Below are 18,694 nucleotides of genomic sequence, written 5' to 3'. Positions count from 1 at the left end.
TTGCAATGGCAACATAAAATAAACATATCATCTGCTGGATGCTATGTCGAGACTGGGTTACTCGAGCTAAATCTACAAAAAATTCCAGTCTTTAAAGATTCCTGACTTTTTGTTTTTTCAATATTATTCTCTTCAAAGATATGGTTGGGATTTTTGTAACATGTAAAACTACATGTTAAAAATGGAAGAGGTGTGTCACACAAAAAAAAAAAAAGATCTCCCCATCTGCACCCCTTGAAATTGGAGAAAAGTTTGGAGCATTTGGAGTTTGAAATTTGTTTTGTAATTTTAGTCGAACAGGTCCACTTCACTGCCAAGAAAGGGCACGATATTATAAACCTTTTTGAAATCAACTTACAATATGGAAATTGAAAGATGCTGGTTATTGCATGTATATACATGTGTGTCTGCGTTTTTGTGTCCGAGTTTATCCCCCACCACTGCTTCACAGCTGGTGTTGGCATGTCTATTGTCACCATAATTTAGTGGTTTGGCAAAAAAATGACTGATAGAATAAGTACCAGGTTTTAAAAAAATAAGTACTGTTCACTGGACTGAAAAGAGAAAAATCTTTAAAAAGTGACCCAGCATGGCCAGTCTACTGACTGAAATAAATTTTTTTAAATTTATTTTTTAACATAAAAATGAATGAAGATAATTACATCATTATTGAATACTTTGATTCTCTAATGGTTAGTCCATATTACTCTTTAAGGAACGAAGGACTGGTTTCCTGGTTTCTCTGACATGTATACCCTTTCCTGGGTGGGATACCAGTCTGTCATAGAAATACTCATTTTTTTTACCAGCTGAGTGGATTGGAATCCAAACCACAATTTATGATCAGGAGTTCAACACCCGAATACTCGTTTTTACCAGCCCAGTGGACTACAGTTATGTGAAATGAAGTGTTTTGCTCAAGAATACAACACACTGCTTGATGGAGAGCACTGCTGAGCCTGGTCGACTTTATGCATGATGACCCCAGCCCCATGAAGCTAAGCCAAGTCATGTATTTACTGTAATGTATTGCAAGAAACAGCAAAGTTTCCTTTTTCTAACATTTTACACAGTTCAAACTACATAAGTGAATGTGTGATGAACAAAATAAGAATTTTGAAAGAACTTTCGTTTTTGGATTTGGTTTGCAAGATTTTTTATGTGATTTCGTGTGTTGAAGCATATTCTGTTGTGTCTGGGGAGAGTCATTTTCTTATTGTGCCTTAAAATTTATTGAAAAGGTTGCAAGACGCAACGAAAATTTTAGGAAAATAAAAATAAGAAATAAGTGGAAATTTTACCGGTGAGTGTGTTAAATTTTAAGGCACAATAAGAAAATGACTCTCCTCAGACACAACAGAAAAAGTTTTAAACATTGAATGGTTATAGGAGGCCACTAAAATAAAATAGTAATCAAAGGAGTCCACAGATAGAAAATGGTTAAGAATCCTTGACTTAGACGCGCAACTATGGATGTTGGTTTGATCTCTCAAGTTCAATGCCATTACAGAAGTTAGTCAAGAACGTAAATGTGGAATAACAAGGCGTATTATCTCCCTTCGTTCGTTCCCCAGTATTGCCAAAAAATCCTTTACTTCCAGCTTGATTTGCAACATCTGAAGATGACAGAAACTCAGGATGAGGACGTTTGTATAAAATATTTGTTTCTTCTAACGATAGTGTCCATACGCACAGATACATTTATATGTACATGTTAAATGATGATGATGATATAAATATGTGTGCGTGTGTGCCTGTTTATGTATGTGTGTGCGTGTACTTCCTCTTTTCCTCTCGTTGCTCACCTATTCTTCTACTTCCTCCCTCTACCACTCTCTCTCTCTTCCCCTTACACCGGCATGGTCACATGCTTCCGGTCAATAATCCTTTTCTTCCTTGGCTATCGCCGAGCAAACACGCGAACTTACTTCATCCCCACTTTCAAGTTCGTGCCTCACAGCGTTCATACACATAATTTTTCCCGTCTGGCCATATAGCCTTTTCTGTTTGTTTTTTGTCCGCCACTACATTCCTCCATGGCAAGGTTTAATATGTGTATACAAATTTAATTTGCGGTCCATGGGAAGAGCCGTTTTAGCGATGCGTCCTGCCCAGCTCTTCGAAACGCCGGTGTTAAAACGGGGGTAGCTGATGAAGAAGAATGTTCTCTATGTGGCTTGTGTGTTTTCTCGTCTACATTTTGTTTGCAATGTCCTGTACCCAGATATGCACCTATACATACAGGTGGATGTCGGTATGCACATACCTGTACGTATATATGCATATACTCATTTACTATTTATATATATATATATATATATGTATATATATATATGTATATATATATATATATATATATATATATATATATGAGCCGTAAAGTGGATTTGGCGAATATACACACACACAAATATGTATGTAGATATGTGTGTGTGTGTGTATAATTTTTATTAAAGCCAGAAAAATCTTCACTAACTGTACCTGAGAGCCTGATGAGTGGTAACATGAAACTCTGAAGATTATTTCACCTTTAATAAAATCCATATTAGTCTACCTTTGGTATTCAAGTACTATTTTTTCCCCACTTTGTTTTGCATTTATGTACTTACTCTGTACATAAATGAATATATACATACATTCTTATGTACAGAAAACAAAAGGCAAAGACAGGTAAGGCAACAAGCAGGTGTGTTAGTTTGATGCTTGGGAAGAATGGAAAAGTCTTGTTGCTTGTTGTTCCCCTACCTGTCTTTGTCTTTCGTTTTCTGTACATAAGAACCATATATAATATATGGTCACATGGTCACCCCGATTTGATCCCGCCTGACTGAACTTCCCCCTCTCTTGGACCCTCATCTCTCCTACCTTCTTCTCAGACCTTTGGTACCCTCCTTATCCACCTTCCCATCACTCCACTTTGGTTACCACTGGAACTTTACACTTATTGGATTCTACCGTCATGGATCTCACTGTACGCTGTCGTTCATTTATGCATACATATACGTGTGTGTGTGTGTGAATAATATACACATCATTGTTGGCACTCCGTCGCTTACGACGTCAAGGGTTCCAGTTGATCCGATCAACGGAACAGCCTGCTCGTGAAATTAATGTGCAAGTGGCTGAGCACTCCACAGACACGTGTACCCTTAACGTAGTTCTCGGGGATATTCAGCATGAGAGAGTGTGACAAGGCTGACCCTTTTGCATTACAGGCACAACAGAAACAGGAAGAGAGAGTGAGAGAACGTTGTGGTGAAAGAGTACAGCAGGGTTCACCACCATCCCCTGCCGGAGCCTCGTGGAGCTTTAGGTGTTTTCGCTCAATAAACACTCACAATGCCCGGTCTGGGAATTGAAACCGCGATCCTAACCACTGGGCCATTGCACCTCCAAGAATATACACATCAGGATGATGGTATCTGCTGTTTTGAATGAGGCAAAGAATCAGAAATCAATGAACGAATATTACAGAATGGTATTAGCTGAAGATACAATTCAGAGGTAAGACATGTGACACAGTTAATAAGAGAAATAGCAGTTAATGCTTAATAAATTTATGGAGAGAAAGAAGGACAGAAAAAGAAAGAAAAATAAAACATATAAAAATGGATACTATTATAATCCTATTGATCTGGTTAAATGTCTTAGTCATGTGAGGTCTTCGGGTTTTCCTTGGTATTTGCTTAAAAATGTCCTTTAAGTCCTTAAAATGATGCATCTGTTAGCAGTACGGAATATAGTGGCATACCGTTTCTCACATTTAATCTTTAAACCATAAACAAAGTTTTGTACATGGAATAACATTTCTCATCAGATTTATTGCCTTACCAAAATTCATTTCTTAGGTGGTGATGCATCTGTATGTTTGTGTTAGGTGTGTGTGTGTGTGTGTGTGTGTACGTATTTCTTTTCTTTTTTTTTTTTTTTTTTTTTTTTTGTTGACATTCTTCACCTGAACCTTTCAAGTAGGGATCTAAATACACTGACCACTCACATTCCCGTTCTGCAACAACAGTGACAGAAAATACGATCAGTATAGATGCACTGTAGCAGTAAGTTCACAAATGAAACAAACAAACTCATTGCCTGCAACACCACCGCCACCGTCACCACCGCCACCAACAGCAATTTACATTGGTTAGAAAAGCCTACGAACAAACAGGCTTTCAATATGCTGTCGGGTGGAACATACTTCAAATCCCAATCTGGTTTCCTTTGCACCGAGTTATTTTTTACCACCACGCCGTCGAGCTTTGTTATTAGATCTCATTTTCGGGGCTGTACTTCCTGAACCGACATTGAACATTGCAGTTGTTTGACCTGACAAAGAAAAAATTTTTTTTTTAATATATAAATAAAACCATAAAGTCCATTATTTATGCAAGTTTATATTTGGTACAATTGATGTAAGTAAATTAAAATCACTTTTCTTCTTCAAAACACTCAATAAATATGAAAGGATAATGGAACCAACATAAATTGGCTGATGCTGGATTAAATTTTGAAGACAAACAGGGAATCTTGCAGGGAATTAAAATTAGCTTTCAATAGTTGCAATCTTCCAAAATATGCTTTTCACTTTCCACTGGCATGAGTGTCAATCAGGCGGTACTGTCATGGGCCATGTCAGCGATTTTGGTTTGTTTACAATTGCCTTAACAGGTCTTCGCAAGCAAAGTTCATTGTCCAATGAATGAGGGATATATATATATATATATATATATATATATATATATTGGAAGCTTTGGAGGTGATGTACAGGAATTATATATTAGAAAAAATAATAATCAGATGTCTGGATGGTTGTACATTTACAGATTTTTTATTGATATGTCACATGTTTTATAAATTAGCGCTTTCACGTAGTCTTTGTAGGGTTATCAAATTTTGATTTCACCTTGAGAGGATGTTTCTTTTTATAGTATTATAGTATTTTATAGTATTCTAAGAATAAACAATCACATCATCAAAATCTCAACGCTACAAGACAATACACAATTAATTCAAAACAATGGGAATAAATAAGAATTACACTGGACAGAGTAATCTGGATGCTAAAGAGTTAAGCAACATCTACTTACCAAAATTAAACTGTGAAGTCCCTGCCATGGAAGCGCTGAAGTCATAACCTTGGCTAGTACCAGACTGGGTGCTTGGAGTCTTACCAAAAGTGAATATCTTTGTATTTTGGGCATTAGCTCCATCAGCTGGTTTTGTTGTGGCAGTTGCTGTAGCAACTGGCCCACCGAATATGGCCGGGTTACCACCTGACTGAGCATTGGGTGTTGCTGCAAACCCAGGAGTATTGAGTGGTCCAAACAATGGCTTTGCCATGCTTGCAGCGGGTCCAGTGGCAGCAGTGGTGTTAGGCACTTGACCGAAAATAGCTGGGGGTTTAACGGCAGTCGATTCTGCAGCACCTGGCTGGCCACTGAAGATGCTGGGTTTGCTTTCAAACCCAGATCTAAAAGGAGTTGGTTGATTCCCAAAAGGAACTTGACTTCCGCTGTTGGAATTGAGAGCGAAATTAAACTTCTGGTCAGGCTTTTGCTGCTGCTGCTGCTGCTGCTGTTGTTGTTGTTGTCCACTACTGCCAAAGATGACAGCTGGTGTTGGAGACTATTTTGGATTAAAAAAATGAAAAAAATTAAAATCACTCAAAAGCATTTCTATAAACAAGGACATCTATATGAAACAACAGTTGTCTTCAGATAAGGCACAAGCAGATATAATCAAAGCTTTCATCAGTCAAGGGCCTATAGGAGAACACACTTGCCCATGATGCCACACAGTGGGTCCGAACCTGGAACTACATGGTTGGGAAACAAACTTCTTAGCACATAGCCACAAGAGCTGCATCGCTTTACATCAAACAGTAAGTTAACCATAGCATAAATTGAGCACTAGAATGAACTAAATTACTGAGGTCAATATGACTGGCTAAAACCGATAGAAGAAAAAGGGACAACACAGCCTCTTACATACTGTAAAAGAGGAGATGGTCACAGCGAAAATGCCTCTGGTCATACAGAAGTTTACTTAATCAGGGATGACTTTGGGTTCCACAATAGCCTAGAGAATGTGCCTTAACCTTTTGGCATTTAAACCAATTCATATTTAATCCAAATATTCCACCGGTTTTATGTTCAAACTGGCCAGATCCAGCCTCTCACACCTACCCCAAAATGCCACTTTAAAATAAAACAATCAAAACATTCAAATCTCAACGATATGAGATGAAAAACAAGGTCGATAAATAAGCACTAAGAGTAATATGAATGCTAAAAGGTCAATGCTATAAAATGCAAAAAAAAATATATATATATATAAATAAAAAAAAATAAATCAAAGCTCAAAGAGTGAGGGATTATTATTTACAATGGACGGACAGGTGTCCTCACCTTGCTTGTTGTTACCACAAAGTTTCAGGATGTACTCTCCAGGTTTCATCAGGTGTTCTGGAGGAATTTTGAACCCAACCCTATAATTGACTAATGGGGTACTCTGTTTTCATTCCTAAGGTATTCTGATGTTATTTTTTTCCCATGTCCCTGCCTGGGATTGAACTCAGAATCTGAGTAGTAGCCTGCTTTCTCATCCACTATGTTATATGCCCATTGGCAATTATAGAGTGAATTTTGGGGTTTATAATATGGGAACTAATATTAAGAAAAGATAAAATATTAGGTTTATAAGCCCAAAAGTTCACTCTAGAATTGCCTACAGATATATAGTGCAGTGCATAAGAGTGCGAGCTACTACTCCAATTCTGAGTTCAATCCCAAGTAGGGACTTGGGAAAATAATATCAACAGAAAAAAAATAAACATTAGCAAAAAAGAATTAGTCAAAATAAAAGGTTGTGTTCAAAAACCTATCAGAAGACCTGATAAAGGCTGGAAAGTACATCAGCCAAAATGTGTTAACAACAAGCAAGGTGAGGACAGTTATCCATCCATTGTAAATAAGGTACATAATTCTTCATCTCCAAAAATATAGAATAGTGAGAGATTAGTAATTACCTGTGCATTAGCTGAGCCAAATATACTCGAAGGAGGTTTACTTGTGGAATTGATAAGAGCAAAATTAAACCCAGCAGATGGGCTGGAAGTATTGGAGCCGAAAACATTTGTGGTGGCTGAAGGAGCAGCAGCTTGGGCCTGGCCTGTCTGAGATGCATCTTTGAAGCTGCCAAATGTGGAAGGGTTTGAGAATATGGCTGCAGCAGCAGGTTTGGTTGTCGAGGAAAGCGTCTTTGTAGATGCAACCATGCTGGGTGCACCAAACGCAGAGCTTGCGGTGGCTGTAGGTGTGCTGAAGATGTTCAGTGCTGTAGCTGGTGTAGCAAAGACAGTAGCAGTGCTGACGATGCTAGAGCCACCAAAGATTGGTGATGCTGCAGCCGTTTGAGGTACTTTAAAGATAGAATTTGAAGATGGTGCTGCTGCAGCAGTTGTCGCTGTAGTGTTGGTTGCTGCTGGTGTTGCTGTGGTGGTGCTTGAAGACCCAAAGATGGAGGACACGGTAGAAGAAGGAACTCTGAAAACAGGTGCAGGTAAGGAGGTGGAAGCCCCAAAGATAGATGATGTAGATGTACCTAGACCAGATGAAGTAGCAGTTGAAGGAGAGCCAAAAATAGGGGCAGCTGCAGAAGGGGAAGCACCAAATACTTGTGAAGTTTTGGTTGTAGAAGTACCAAAGATAGGTGCAGAGGTAGTAGATGATCCAAAGACAGGAGCAGTGGTAGAAGAAACAGCTCCAAAAACAGGGGCAGTGGTAGAAGTGGAAGATCCAAAGATAGAAGGTGCGGCAGATGTGGAAGCTCCAAAGACAGGAGTAGTCGTAGAAGTGGAGACTCCAAAGACAGGAGTAGCTGAAGAAGAGGAGGTTCCAAAGACAGGAGTAGTGGTAGAAGTGGAGGCTCCAAAGACAGGAGTAGTGGTAGAAGTGGAGGCTCCAAAGACAGGAGCAGTAGAAGAAGTGGAGCCTCCAAAGACAGGAGCAGTGGCAGAAGTCGAGGCTCCAAAGACAGGGGTAGTGGAAGAGGTGGAGGCTCCAAAGACAGGAGCAGCAGTAGAAGTAGAGGCCCCAAAGACAGGAGCAGCAGTAGAGGTGGAGGCTCCAAAGACAGGAGCAGCGGTAGAAGTGGAAGCTCCAAAGACAGGAGCAGCAGTAGAAGAGGAGGTTCCAAAGGGTAATGAGAACCCCCCAAAGGCAGCTGTTGTAGTAGTGGCAGTAGTAGTAGTGCTAGTAATGGTGGTAGTATTAGAGGATGCATTAAAGACAAATTTTGCAGGGGTAGTGTTTGGTGCACCAAATGCAACAGAAGATGCAGCTGCAGTGTTGCTGGTTGGCTCATTCTGGCTGGCTGCAGCATTTCCAAATACAAATAATCCTGATGTGTTTGTTGCTGAGGTTGAAATGACATTTGAGCCGGTACTCGGACTAGTGTCTGCTTTAAAAGACGGGAAACTGGCAGGCGATGCATTCGTTGCATCTACTTTCTGTGCAGCCGCTGGGGTTGTGGCGGCTGAGCTCACGACAGAAGTACCTGCACCAAAAAGATTGCCAATGGTTGTAGGAAACGCAAAGCCTGCTTTTGGACTGACAGAAAAACCTGCAGTTGAAGGGGCCGAAGTGGAAGAGGATGGAGACTTCATGGCATCAATAGTAGTGGTGGCTGATGGAGTTGACAATGGAGAAGAAACTGGGGAGACAGGTGGCACACTCAGAGAGGCACTGGGTGCACTAAATGGGGAGCTGACGTTAGCAGGAAAAGATCCTGTAGGGGCAGCTGTAACATTTGGACTGGATGTGATAATAAATTGAAAACCAGAATTCGAACTGGTTCCTGGAAGGCTGGAACTGCTGACAGTTGTACAAGTTGTGCTCGGTTGGGGAGCAGTTAGAGATACACTAGGCTGTGCTGTTGTTGAACTTGAAGGACTCGTCACTTTTGAGTTGAATGGAAAATTGCTTTTCATCTGGATTTGTGAGGTTGGTGATGATGACGACGACGGCGATGATGATGATGATGGTGCTGTGAGTTTGGCATCTGTTTTGAAGGATGAAACAAAAGTTTTACATATATTTTAAGAGACATTTACATAAAAAATAAAACGAACAACAGAGTTCAATTAGATATAACCTAACAGATATGTGTGTATGGCCTGGGTATGACTTTAACTCTTTATATATTGATTAGGAGCTCAATACACAGCATTAATTAAATTAATTAATTGAAACAAAAGCAGTGTATTTCAACAGAAGGAAGGTAACAAATTAGTTAATTCCCTAATAGGAAATTTGTCAAATGTGCCAGTACCACATGACTGGGCTTCGTGCGGGTGACACGTAAAAGCACCCACTACACTCTCTGAGTGGTTGGCGTTAGGAAGGGCATCCAGCTGTAGAAACTCTGCCAAATCAGATTGGAGCCTGGTGTTGCCATCCGGTTTCACCAGTCCTCAGTCAAATCGTCCAACCCATGCTAGCATGGAAAGCGGATGTTAAACGATGATGATGATGAATGAAATAACATGAAATATAGAAATACTGACCTGAAGCCTTTGGATAAACTGACGTTGATAATGAAGGTAAGGGTGTGATCATGGAATTGATTGATGTAGTGTTGGATGTGAGGCGGGTGGGCTGTTCTGATGATGATGGTGATGAAGTGAGAGTTGTAGTAGTTGCTATGGACTTAGGCGACAACGATGCTGTTACAGACCAGGCTGTTGTAGTGGTTGTTGTTGTTGTTGTTGTTGCTGCTGGTGCAGCTGATGAGAGAAGGGATGATGGAGAAGACAGAGACAAAGAGCCAGAAGTGGTTGCAGTTGTTTGACTGGCATCTGTTGAGGATTTGCTGGTAGAAGTTTCCAGAGATTTTGTAGAAGAAATTAAGTTTTTAGAGATCTCAATGCCTACAAAAAAAAGAAGAAAAAAACAGAAATTTACTGAGGAAGATGCTTTGTACACATTTTCAGTTCGGTTTTAGGTGAAGGACCCTTCATCCTGCAAGTACTATCATAAAATGGATCCTGCCCCACCACCAATTGACCAACCAATCAGAAGTGCCTGCAAGCCTCCATTCCTCCCGCTTCTAGAGATCTTTTTCAAAGGTGATGGGCACTACCCTCTCTCTTATGGCTGAGTAACCAAAAAAGAGACAACAAACAACAAAACAAAATCTCTTCAACGAGATTTTAGTTTCAATGCAATTTTGCTAAGAGGAAATGGTTTCAAGAAAACAATGCAAACCCTCACCTGTCTTTGCAATCATGAGGTCTTTGTCTGTATTTGAAGCCTTGTCATTGGCAATACTATCCAGCATCTTTTCAACCCTCTCCTGTTCAGCTTTGCGGTCGTTCTCATAATCTTGCTTGGTTGCGTAAACATTAGCATATGATAGCTATGAAATATTCAAATGTTATATGTATGAGTATATATATATATAAGCATGTAGTTTTTGCTTATTGTGTGCTATAAAAACATAAAAGTGTTCAATAAACTTTATACTGCAACAGATATTGTGTACACACACACACACACACACACACGTAGCCCAACAAATGTCCAGTTTTACTGTGTCCATGTCCAGTTTTACTGTGTGAAATCTTATCTGAAATAACACTTACTGACCAAAGACAAAAATTTTGTTACACAGTGTAATCATTTTACAAGGAGACACACGCTTCCAAATTTGCCAATCTAGTTGATCACACTTCCAAATTTGCCAATCTAGTTGATATCACAAGTGAAGAAAATGAAACTAAAAATTGAAAATAGATACAAAAATGTACTTACTTTGTCCAAATTAACACCTGGTGTGGTAAAACTTAAAAGCTTCCTCCTAGGGAGATCTGCTGCAGTTTTTTTACTTTCCCCAGGACTTGTGTTACTTGTTAACTAACAAAACAAAAAAAAAAAAAATTAGAGTAAAATTTAACGAACGATTATAAAAATAAATTTAATTCCCCATACTGACCCCCAATAAAGATTTCACCTTATGTGGCATGAAGCACCACAAGAGAATACCTAGCTACATGCTGTGTTGTGTGCAGACCCCACCACCCACTTCTTTCCGGAATTCCCTCCCCTGCATCGCTCTTGATCACCAGAATTGTCTTTCAACAAGAGTTTCACTCTTTTGCATTCAGATTACTCTGTCACAGGTAAAGCTTATTTATTCACATTAGCTTGTATTTATCCTGCTTTAGTTTTGAAACTCTGATGATATGATTGTTTATTTTTAGACTGACATTGTAGGGTAGGTGTGAGAGGATGGATCTGACCAGTTTGAAAAAAAAACAAAAAAAACAGGTAGAGTATTTTGGCTGGATATGGTCAGTTTAAATGCTAAAGGGTTAAAAGTGGATATGCCATAAAACTGAATAAAACACCAGCAGAAATAGTATTTAGATGTCTTAGAATTTATAACAGAGTTTTGGAGTTACCTGAGGTGTGTGTTCAGGTAGTTTCTCTGATGAGGTGTCTACAAGACTGTCTTCTTTCCCTGATAGGTCCAGGCTTGGTTTCATAACTTTGCTACATGAAAGAGGAAGAGAGAAAGAGATCAACTGTGAGCAATTGTTACATTCTTTATATACAGATTCATTTTAAATACACAAAAAGACACAACACACCCAATAAAACAAACAGTGGTTCATTGCACATTTTAATTTTTTGTTGTATTTTATTCCTTTTTTTTTGTTGACCCCATTGGACAGCTGTAATTTCATCTCAGTACAACAAACTGAAATGAAGGACCACGTGAATAATATACAATATTCTCTGCTGGTCACAGAAACTTTTCCACTCTATGGTAGCTATCAATTTCAATGAACTGAGCTGTTGAGAGTGAAGAGCATGCACCAGTGACATTGCAGAGCTGTTGGCAGGATCTGAACCAGTAACCCTCAGCTTAGTAGGCTCATTTCTTAAACTTAAGAGATCGATAGAATAAGTACTGGGCATACAAAGAATAAGTCCTGAGGTCGATTTGCTTGAATAAAGGCGGTGCTCCAGCATGGCCGCAGTCAAATGACTGAAACAAGTAAAAGAGTATTGAATGGCTTTGAGGGTCCAACCAAGTAAAAAACGAATCAAAGGGATCCACAGACAAAAAAAAGGATTGAGAATCCCTGATCTACAGCATTAAATTCTGTTGAGAGAAGAATGAAAGAGAAATAAATAAAAACATACCCAAGAGGTTTCTCTGTTTCTAGTTCAGAAATGTCCTCATAGTTTTCCTTGGATTGTCTCAGATGCTGGAAGGAACCATCATCAGCTGAGTCAGAAAGCTTGCGCTTTCGAATTTCTTTCTACAAATACAAGGAATTATTTTCCCTTCTCAGCAAAGGTGTCATTTCAGGTCCATAGAAAGAGACAGATCGAGAAACAGACAGACAGAGGAGTGTGTGTGTGTGTGTTTAATACAAAGAGTACAGAAGGGAAGTAACTAGACAAAGAGAGAGAGAGAGAGAGACGGAGAGCCAGACAAACAGAGAGAGAGAGAGAGAGAGAGAGAGAGAGAGAACCAGACAGATAGGGATAGAGAGAGAGAGAGCTAGACAGATAGGGATAGAGAGAGACAGACAGACACAGACAGAGGAATGTGTGTGTGTTTAATACAAAGAGTACAGAAGGGAAGTAACTAGACAAAGAGAGAGAGAGAGAGAGAGAGAGAGAGAGAGATAGAGAGAGAGAGAGAGAGACGGAGAGCCAGACAAACAGGGATAGAGAGAGAGAGAGAGAGACCCAGACAGATATGGATAGAGAGAGAGAGAGAGAGATGGAGAGCCAGACAAACAGGGATAGAGAGAGAGAGAGAGAGAGACGGAGAGCCAGACAAACAGGGATAGAGAGAGAGAGAGAGAGAGAGAGAGAGAGACCCAGACAGATATGGATAGAGAGAGAGAGAGAGAGAGATGGAGAGCCAGACAAACAGGGATAGAGAGAGAGAGACGGAGAGCCAGACAAACAGGGATAGAGAGAGAGAGAGAGAGAGACAGAGAGCCAAACAAACAGGGATAGAGAGAGAGAGAGAGAGAGAGAGAGAGAGAGAGACAGACACAGACAGAAAAGTGTGTGTGTTTAATACAAAGAGTACAGAAGGGAAGTAATTAGACAAAGAGAGAGAGAGAGAGAGACGGAGAGCCAGACAGACAGGGATAGAAAGAGAGAGAGAGAGCCAGACAGATAGGGATAGAGAGAGAGAGAGAGCCAGACAGATAGGGATAGAGAGAGAGAGAGAGACAGACAGATAGGGATAGAGAGAGAGAGAGAGAGAGAGAGAGAGAGAGATAGACAGACAGACAGACAGAGACAGAGGAGTGTGTTTGTAATAAAGAGGATGGGGGGGGGACAGTAAAAGACATTACAGACCAAACAAAAATCCTGAGATTTAACTAACCTGCCGTTTCATATACCGGTGGCTCGAACTCAATGAACTTAGAATAGGGTTATTTTTGGATCTGTAACGAGAACGTTTTAGATTTGGTGACCCTTCTGAATTTGGAGAATGAAGACAATAGGCTGCTGGACGCTTGCTGCTGCCGGTGCCGCCGCCGCCGCCACTGCCACTTTCGTCAACGGACATGGCTGCCGAAACAGCTGGTGATGACATGTAGCGTGCGGTGTCAGGGGACATGTAGCTTGGTGAGAAGTTACACAGGGCAAGATCCGGAAGGAAATCGGAGAGTGACGGTATAGATGAGGAAGATGAAGCAGTAGAATGGTTACTTTCTTGACGCCTGAAACAGAAGGAGAGAGAGACACAGATAGATAAAAAAAGTTTGCTAACGAGAGAGAGAGAGAGAGAGAGAGAGAGAGAGAGAGTAAGAGTGAAAGAAAGAAAGGCAGAACAAAAACAATAGAAAGGTAGAAAGGTAGTGAGTTACGATAAAGATAGACAGGTGGTGAGCAACAATGAGGTCTCCAAAATGGAGCATTAAGGTTCCATAAACATGAAATACTTTGCAGAATTGTTGAGATATCAATCAAGGCCTCATCTTTACCTGGTTGTAAGAAAAAGTGAACTAACACATGTTCAAACTTCTTGGTAAAGTTTCCAAGCAGAATCCTTTGGGGAACAAGTTGAATTAGAAACTATAAATAAATTATTGGTACTTCATTTTATTGTCAAAGGAACTATGATCTCAGCAGGATTTGAATTCAGAATGTCCAACACCATAAAGAAAAAGAGTGTACTGGGTGCATTTATCTAAAATGCTTTTCACTTTTTTTAATGACAGTGAGGTGTGATTTGAGGGAGAATTCATTGTTATTTCTAACCAGTCAAGTGACCACATAAATATCCCAAAAAAGTTTTATGTTGGGAGTTGCTGATAATACAGTTGGAAGAATGTTTTCAGAATTGCTTACCGCCTTTTAGCATTCAAGCTGTTAATCATGATCACCGACTCCTCTTCAGTGTTGGCCCGTTTTCGGCTGCAATATAAGCAATCATTTAATGGTTATGCAGATGGGAGGTACTATAACATGGCAAAGGTACTACAAATCCTTTCAGAGGCATTTTTTCTTTTTTTTTGTAATGAAACCAGTCATGTCTGGTCAACATGCCTTGTGGATTACCAACATTAAGAACTGAAGAAATCTCATCAATTGATAATAAATATATGCATGAATATGCAAAATAAACCAACCTGCCTTCTCGTAGTGCAGTCAAGACATCTCCAGGACTAGTTGCGGTTGGTATATCATGTTTCAGAGAAGTAAACCTACATGACATGAATAGATTTGAAAAATAATTGCAATAGCTGGGAAGGTAAATAGTGACATAAAAAAATAATTAAAAAATTTATAAAACTAATACAGTAGTATAGTTTGCATGAAACATTGTCTGATAAAGATAAATGCTTTTGATTTATTTTTATGAAGCCAAAACTATGCAGGTTGTAAGAAATAATACAAGTTGGTGGTTTGTACTTTTAGCTGGTATTTCAATATTTTGGAGTTAGGACCCCTTCTTCAGAAAATCTTTGGAGAAATGGTGCTCACAAAACTCCAAAATATTGAAATACAAAGAAAAAAAAAAAAACATTGATAGGTATTATTACTAATAGCTGGCAGAATCGTTAGCGAGTCAGACAAAATGCTCAGTAGCATTTCTTCAGGCTCTTTGTTCTGAGTTCAAATTCTGCTGCGGCCAACTTTGCCTTCCATCCATTTGGAGGTCAATGAAATAAGTCCCAGTTAAACACTGGGGTCAATATAACTGGCTTATCCCCTCTTCTAAAATTGCTGGCCATGTGACAAAAGTTGCAACCCTTATTTCTTCTAAATTGCATCATTTTGGCTTTAAAAAAAAATTCAAAAAACATTTATGACAAAAGCACTGAGAGAGCGCAAACCTCCACTAAGGCAACACCAACATCCCTTCAACAATTAGCCGGAGATGACTTTTAAAATGAGAACATCTGAAATAAACTTGACTGCTCTCACAAACAAACATGACTGAAAATAATACCTCCGCTTTCACTAAGGCAGAAGTAGTAGTAGTAGTAGTAATAATAATAATAATAATAATAATAATGTTTAAAACTAATACTAACTTTGGACTAACTAATAATGTTTAAAACTAATACTAACTTTGGACTATGGATGGCTCCAGTTTCCGGTGGTGCAATCCGAACAGTCACTGGACTCCGTAATTTGTTGACATTTGTCTCAAGAAGTGGAATCTTGATTTTCTTTTCTAGATTGACAAGTGGTAGGACACCTGGTACACTTCTGGAAGGGTAACAGACTTCTGGTCGTTGCAAGGCATGAGGGGTGAAACCAACTGGACTTATTACTGGCCTGTAGAAGATAATAAATCAGATTATTAAATAAAATGTATATTTGATATTAGCAAAGGCTTAGATAACTGACCGAGTAGAAATGATTTGGAACGCTAACATACATAGGCGCAGGTATGGCTGTGTCATAAGAAGTTTGCTCCCCATAGTTCTGGGTTTAATCCCATTGCATGGCACCTTGGGCAAGTGTCTTCTACTACAGTCTCAGGCCAACAAAAGCCTTGTGAGTGGATTTAGAAGACAGAAACTGAAAGAAGCTCATTGTGTATGTGTGTGTGCTTGTGTCTTTGTATATGTACTTGTCACCCACCACCGTTTGTCTGTTATATCGTGTATCTAATACATTTTCAAATATGACCAACCATTATTTTTAAAACGATAGTGTGTCATGAATAATTTAGCTGCTATATCTAGCCGATCAAGCTCCTCTTAGAGTGGGTCTTCTTTTTCGCTCGTTTACTAGACGGTAGTGGATAAAGCTTATCTGGTAAAATCGGCTTAATGAGATTGATAAATTAGCAACGAGAGAGAGAGAGAGAATGTAAGTGAACCCAGCCGGTTCCGGAAACATCTTTCTGTAACAATAATACACAACTTTCTAAAACAAACAGCTTTTTGTCATACGATCAAACATAGCTGTTATTGTTTTGCAACAAGTCAGCTCCGATTTTGTAGACATTCGAATCGTGACCACCCTCGTTCATTTTGATCTATCAACAATGTTAAGTACTCTGATTTGAAGGGCGGGAACAGCTGCTGACTTATTTTACTGACATCGGAAAGATTAAATACGTTGACCTCGGTAGGATTTGAACTCAGAGCCTTAAGGGTCTTAACTAAATAACTGCTCTAACGATTCTACCAAATAATAATTAATAAGTAGCTTATCTGAAGAGAAAGTAGTGGAAATGTCATTTAGCCCCAGGTCAATACTGACCTGGCAAGTCTAAAGCATCCCAGCAGTGACCATCCTACCACAGGGGATATTTAGAACTATGATATCTATCTAATGTTTTTCTTCTGCTTTGAAGACAATAAATTCGGAATCTGGAGCAAACTTGGCTGCTATTTCTAGCACTAGGGGCTCTCATGTTGGTTTATGATTTTGCTTTTCATGGTAAGAGTGCGAATCGGCGAATCTTGTAATGAATATTGGTAATGTTTATATATTTAGACAATAGCAGTCTTTCGTTTTGACTATACAATAAGGTTTTGGCCATTTCAAAAATACAGTGGTCTCTCTCACCCATCTCAGTACGTATATTTGAAATTCAATATTGCATAAGGGTTTTATCATAACTATATATGTGTACGTGTGTATGGGATTTCTGAAGCTGTTATCTTCCTCTGGGCTACTTCAGTTTCGTGTTTCCACTTGCCAGGATATGTTTGACAAGTGGAAACACGAAAATTAAATCACCTGAGAAGTTATCAACTCCAAAGATAAATATATATATTTATATATAAACATAAATCACTTGATGTATTGGATATCATTTACCTTCCAAACGCATATCGTCTGTGTACGTAGATAATCATGGTAAAGGGGTTAAGAAGTTTACCAGCTCGTGAGTCTGGGTTCGATCAGTGTGACAGCATTTTCAACAAATACTATCCTATTTATAGCCTCGTATGACGAACACACCGAAGGAAACTATGCAGAACTTGCGGTGTGAATGTGTGTATGCGCGCGCGCGCATGTATATATATATATATATATATATAGCTGCTATTTCTGAACTTCGGTATGTGGTGAAGCAACTGTTTGCTGATCCCTTAATTATATATATATATATATATATATATATATATATATATATATATATATAGAGAGAGAGAGAGAGAGAGAGAGAGAGAGATGTCTGTATCTATTGACCAAAATGATCGAGTGAACGAAACCGTGGTCGGGATATGTAATCCCTGCTTGCTTTACGCATGAATACATATTAGATTCCAAACACTTTTCTAATACAGGAGGTTACATTGAGTACTTCCATAGTTTTTAATTACAACACATAGATCTACAAACTTAACAGGCTTCAAAGAAGAACTCACCTTTCTTGCATTTCTGGTGCTGTTCTATGGAAACGAGGGAGCGGCGACAAGAGATAAGTCCTATTACCACTGTTGGTACCAGGACTACGGAATTTCCCACCACCGCTGTTAGTCCTTAATTGTTCGTTAGGTGTGTTCATATTAGTGCTTCTGTTTCTATGTCGCTGGTGATGTCTGGGAGACATCGGTGTGTAGGCTGTGCATCTCGCCATCGGAGATGAACCAGGCAAATCACCGTCAACTGCAGTACTTCTTTTGTTGAGGTTTCTCTTCCGACTAATATAGCGGATCCCATCGGAAGACGAAGGCGTTTTCGAGGCCCCACCATCCTTATTGTTTCGCTTAAACAGTGAAAACAAAGAGAAGCTTGTCCTACCTTCTCCAAACATAGCAGCCAAGACAGATGAAATCGTATTTTGACGGTGTTTGTTGTCCCAAAGTTTTTCGTTTCGATTGCTCCAGTTCAAATTCGGATATAGGTTTCCTTTCGAGCCGTCTGCTTTGACGACTTTGCCACACTTGTCGGGTATATTTCGGCCAAAGTTCTGGCAGAAGTTGACCACAGTAGAAAGCCAGAGACTCTCCTCCTCCGGTTGGGAAGGCCCAGTTTGCTTCAGAAACAAGTAGCAACTTACTAGACATGCGCAGTACACTAGAAATGCTGTAAATCCAAACAGATATTGAATGATTAAACCTGCTGATAGGATAGCGATTACCACATTTAGAAATTTAGTCATTTTCTATAAAAACTCTACATTCTTCTTCTTCATTTCGTCTGTCAACGAGGAGACATTGCATGCTGCGAGAAGAAGAAGC

General features: G+C 39.4%; 1 protein-coding gene across 1 annotated transcript; it reads right to left on the bottom strand.

Moving 5' to 3' along the window:
- Positions 1 to 3,541: 3,541 nt before the first annotated feature.
- On the bottom strand, positions 3,542 to 18,694 carry LOC106876517 (uncharacterized). Its single transcript, XM_014925094.3, has 13 exons — positions 17,879 to 18,694; positions 15,615 to 15,824; positions 14,669 to 14,743; positions 14,388 to 14,453; positions 13,417 to 13,756; positions 12,207 to 12,325; positions 11,459 to 11,549; positions 10,809 to 10,910; positions 10,269 to 10,413; positions 9,563 to 9,925; positions 7,025 to 9,057; positions 5,085 to 5,622; positions 3,542 to 4,323 (listed from the first exon to the last, which is right to left on the bottom strand). Exons 1-13 carry the CDS (start codon positions 18,613 to 18,615, stop codon positions 4,229 to 4,231), a joined length of 4,914 nt encoding a protein of 1,637 aa, XP_014780580.2. The 5' UTR covers positions 18,616 to 18,694; the 3' UTR covers positions 3,542 to 4,228.

The sequence above is a fragment of the Octopus bimaculoides genome, chromosome 26 (genome assembly GCF_046866305.1).
Source record: "Octopus bimaculoides isolate indiv1 chromosome 26, ASM4686630v1, whole genome shotgun sequence".
Lineage (NCBI taxonomy): Eukaryota > Metazoa > Mollusca > Cephalopoda > Octopoda > Octopodidae > Octopus > Octopus bimaculoides.
This window is presented reverse-complemented; position numbering and strand designations above follow the sequence as displayed.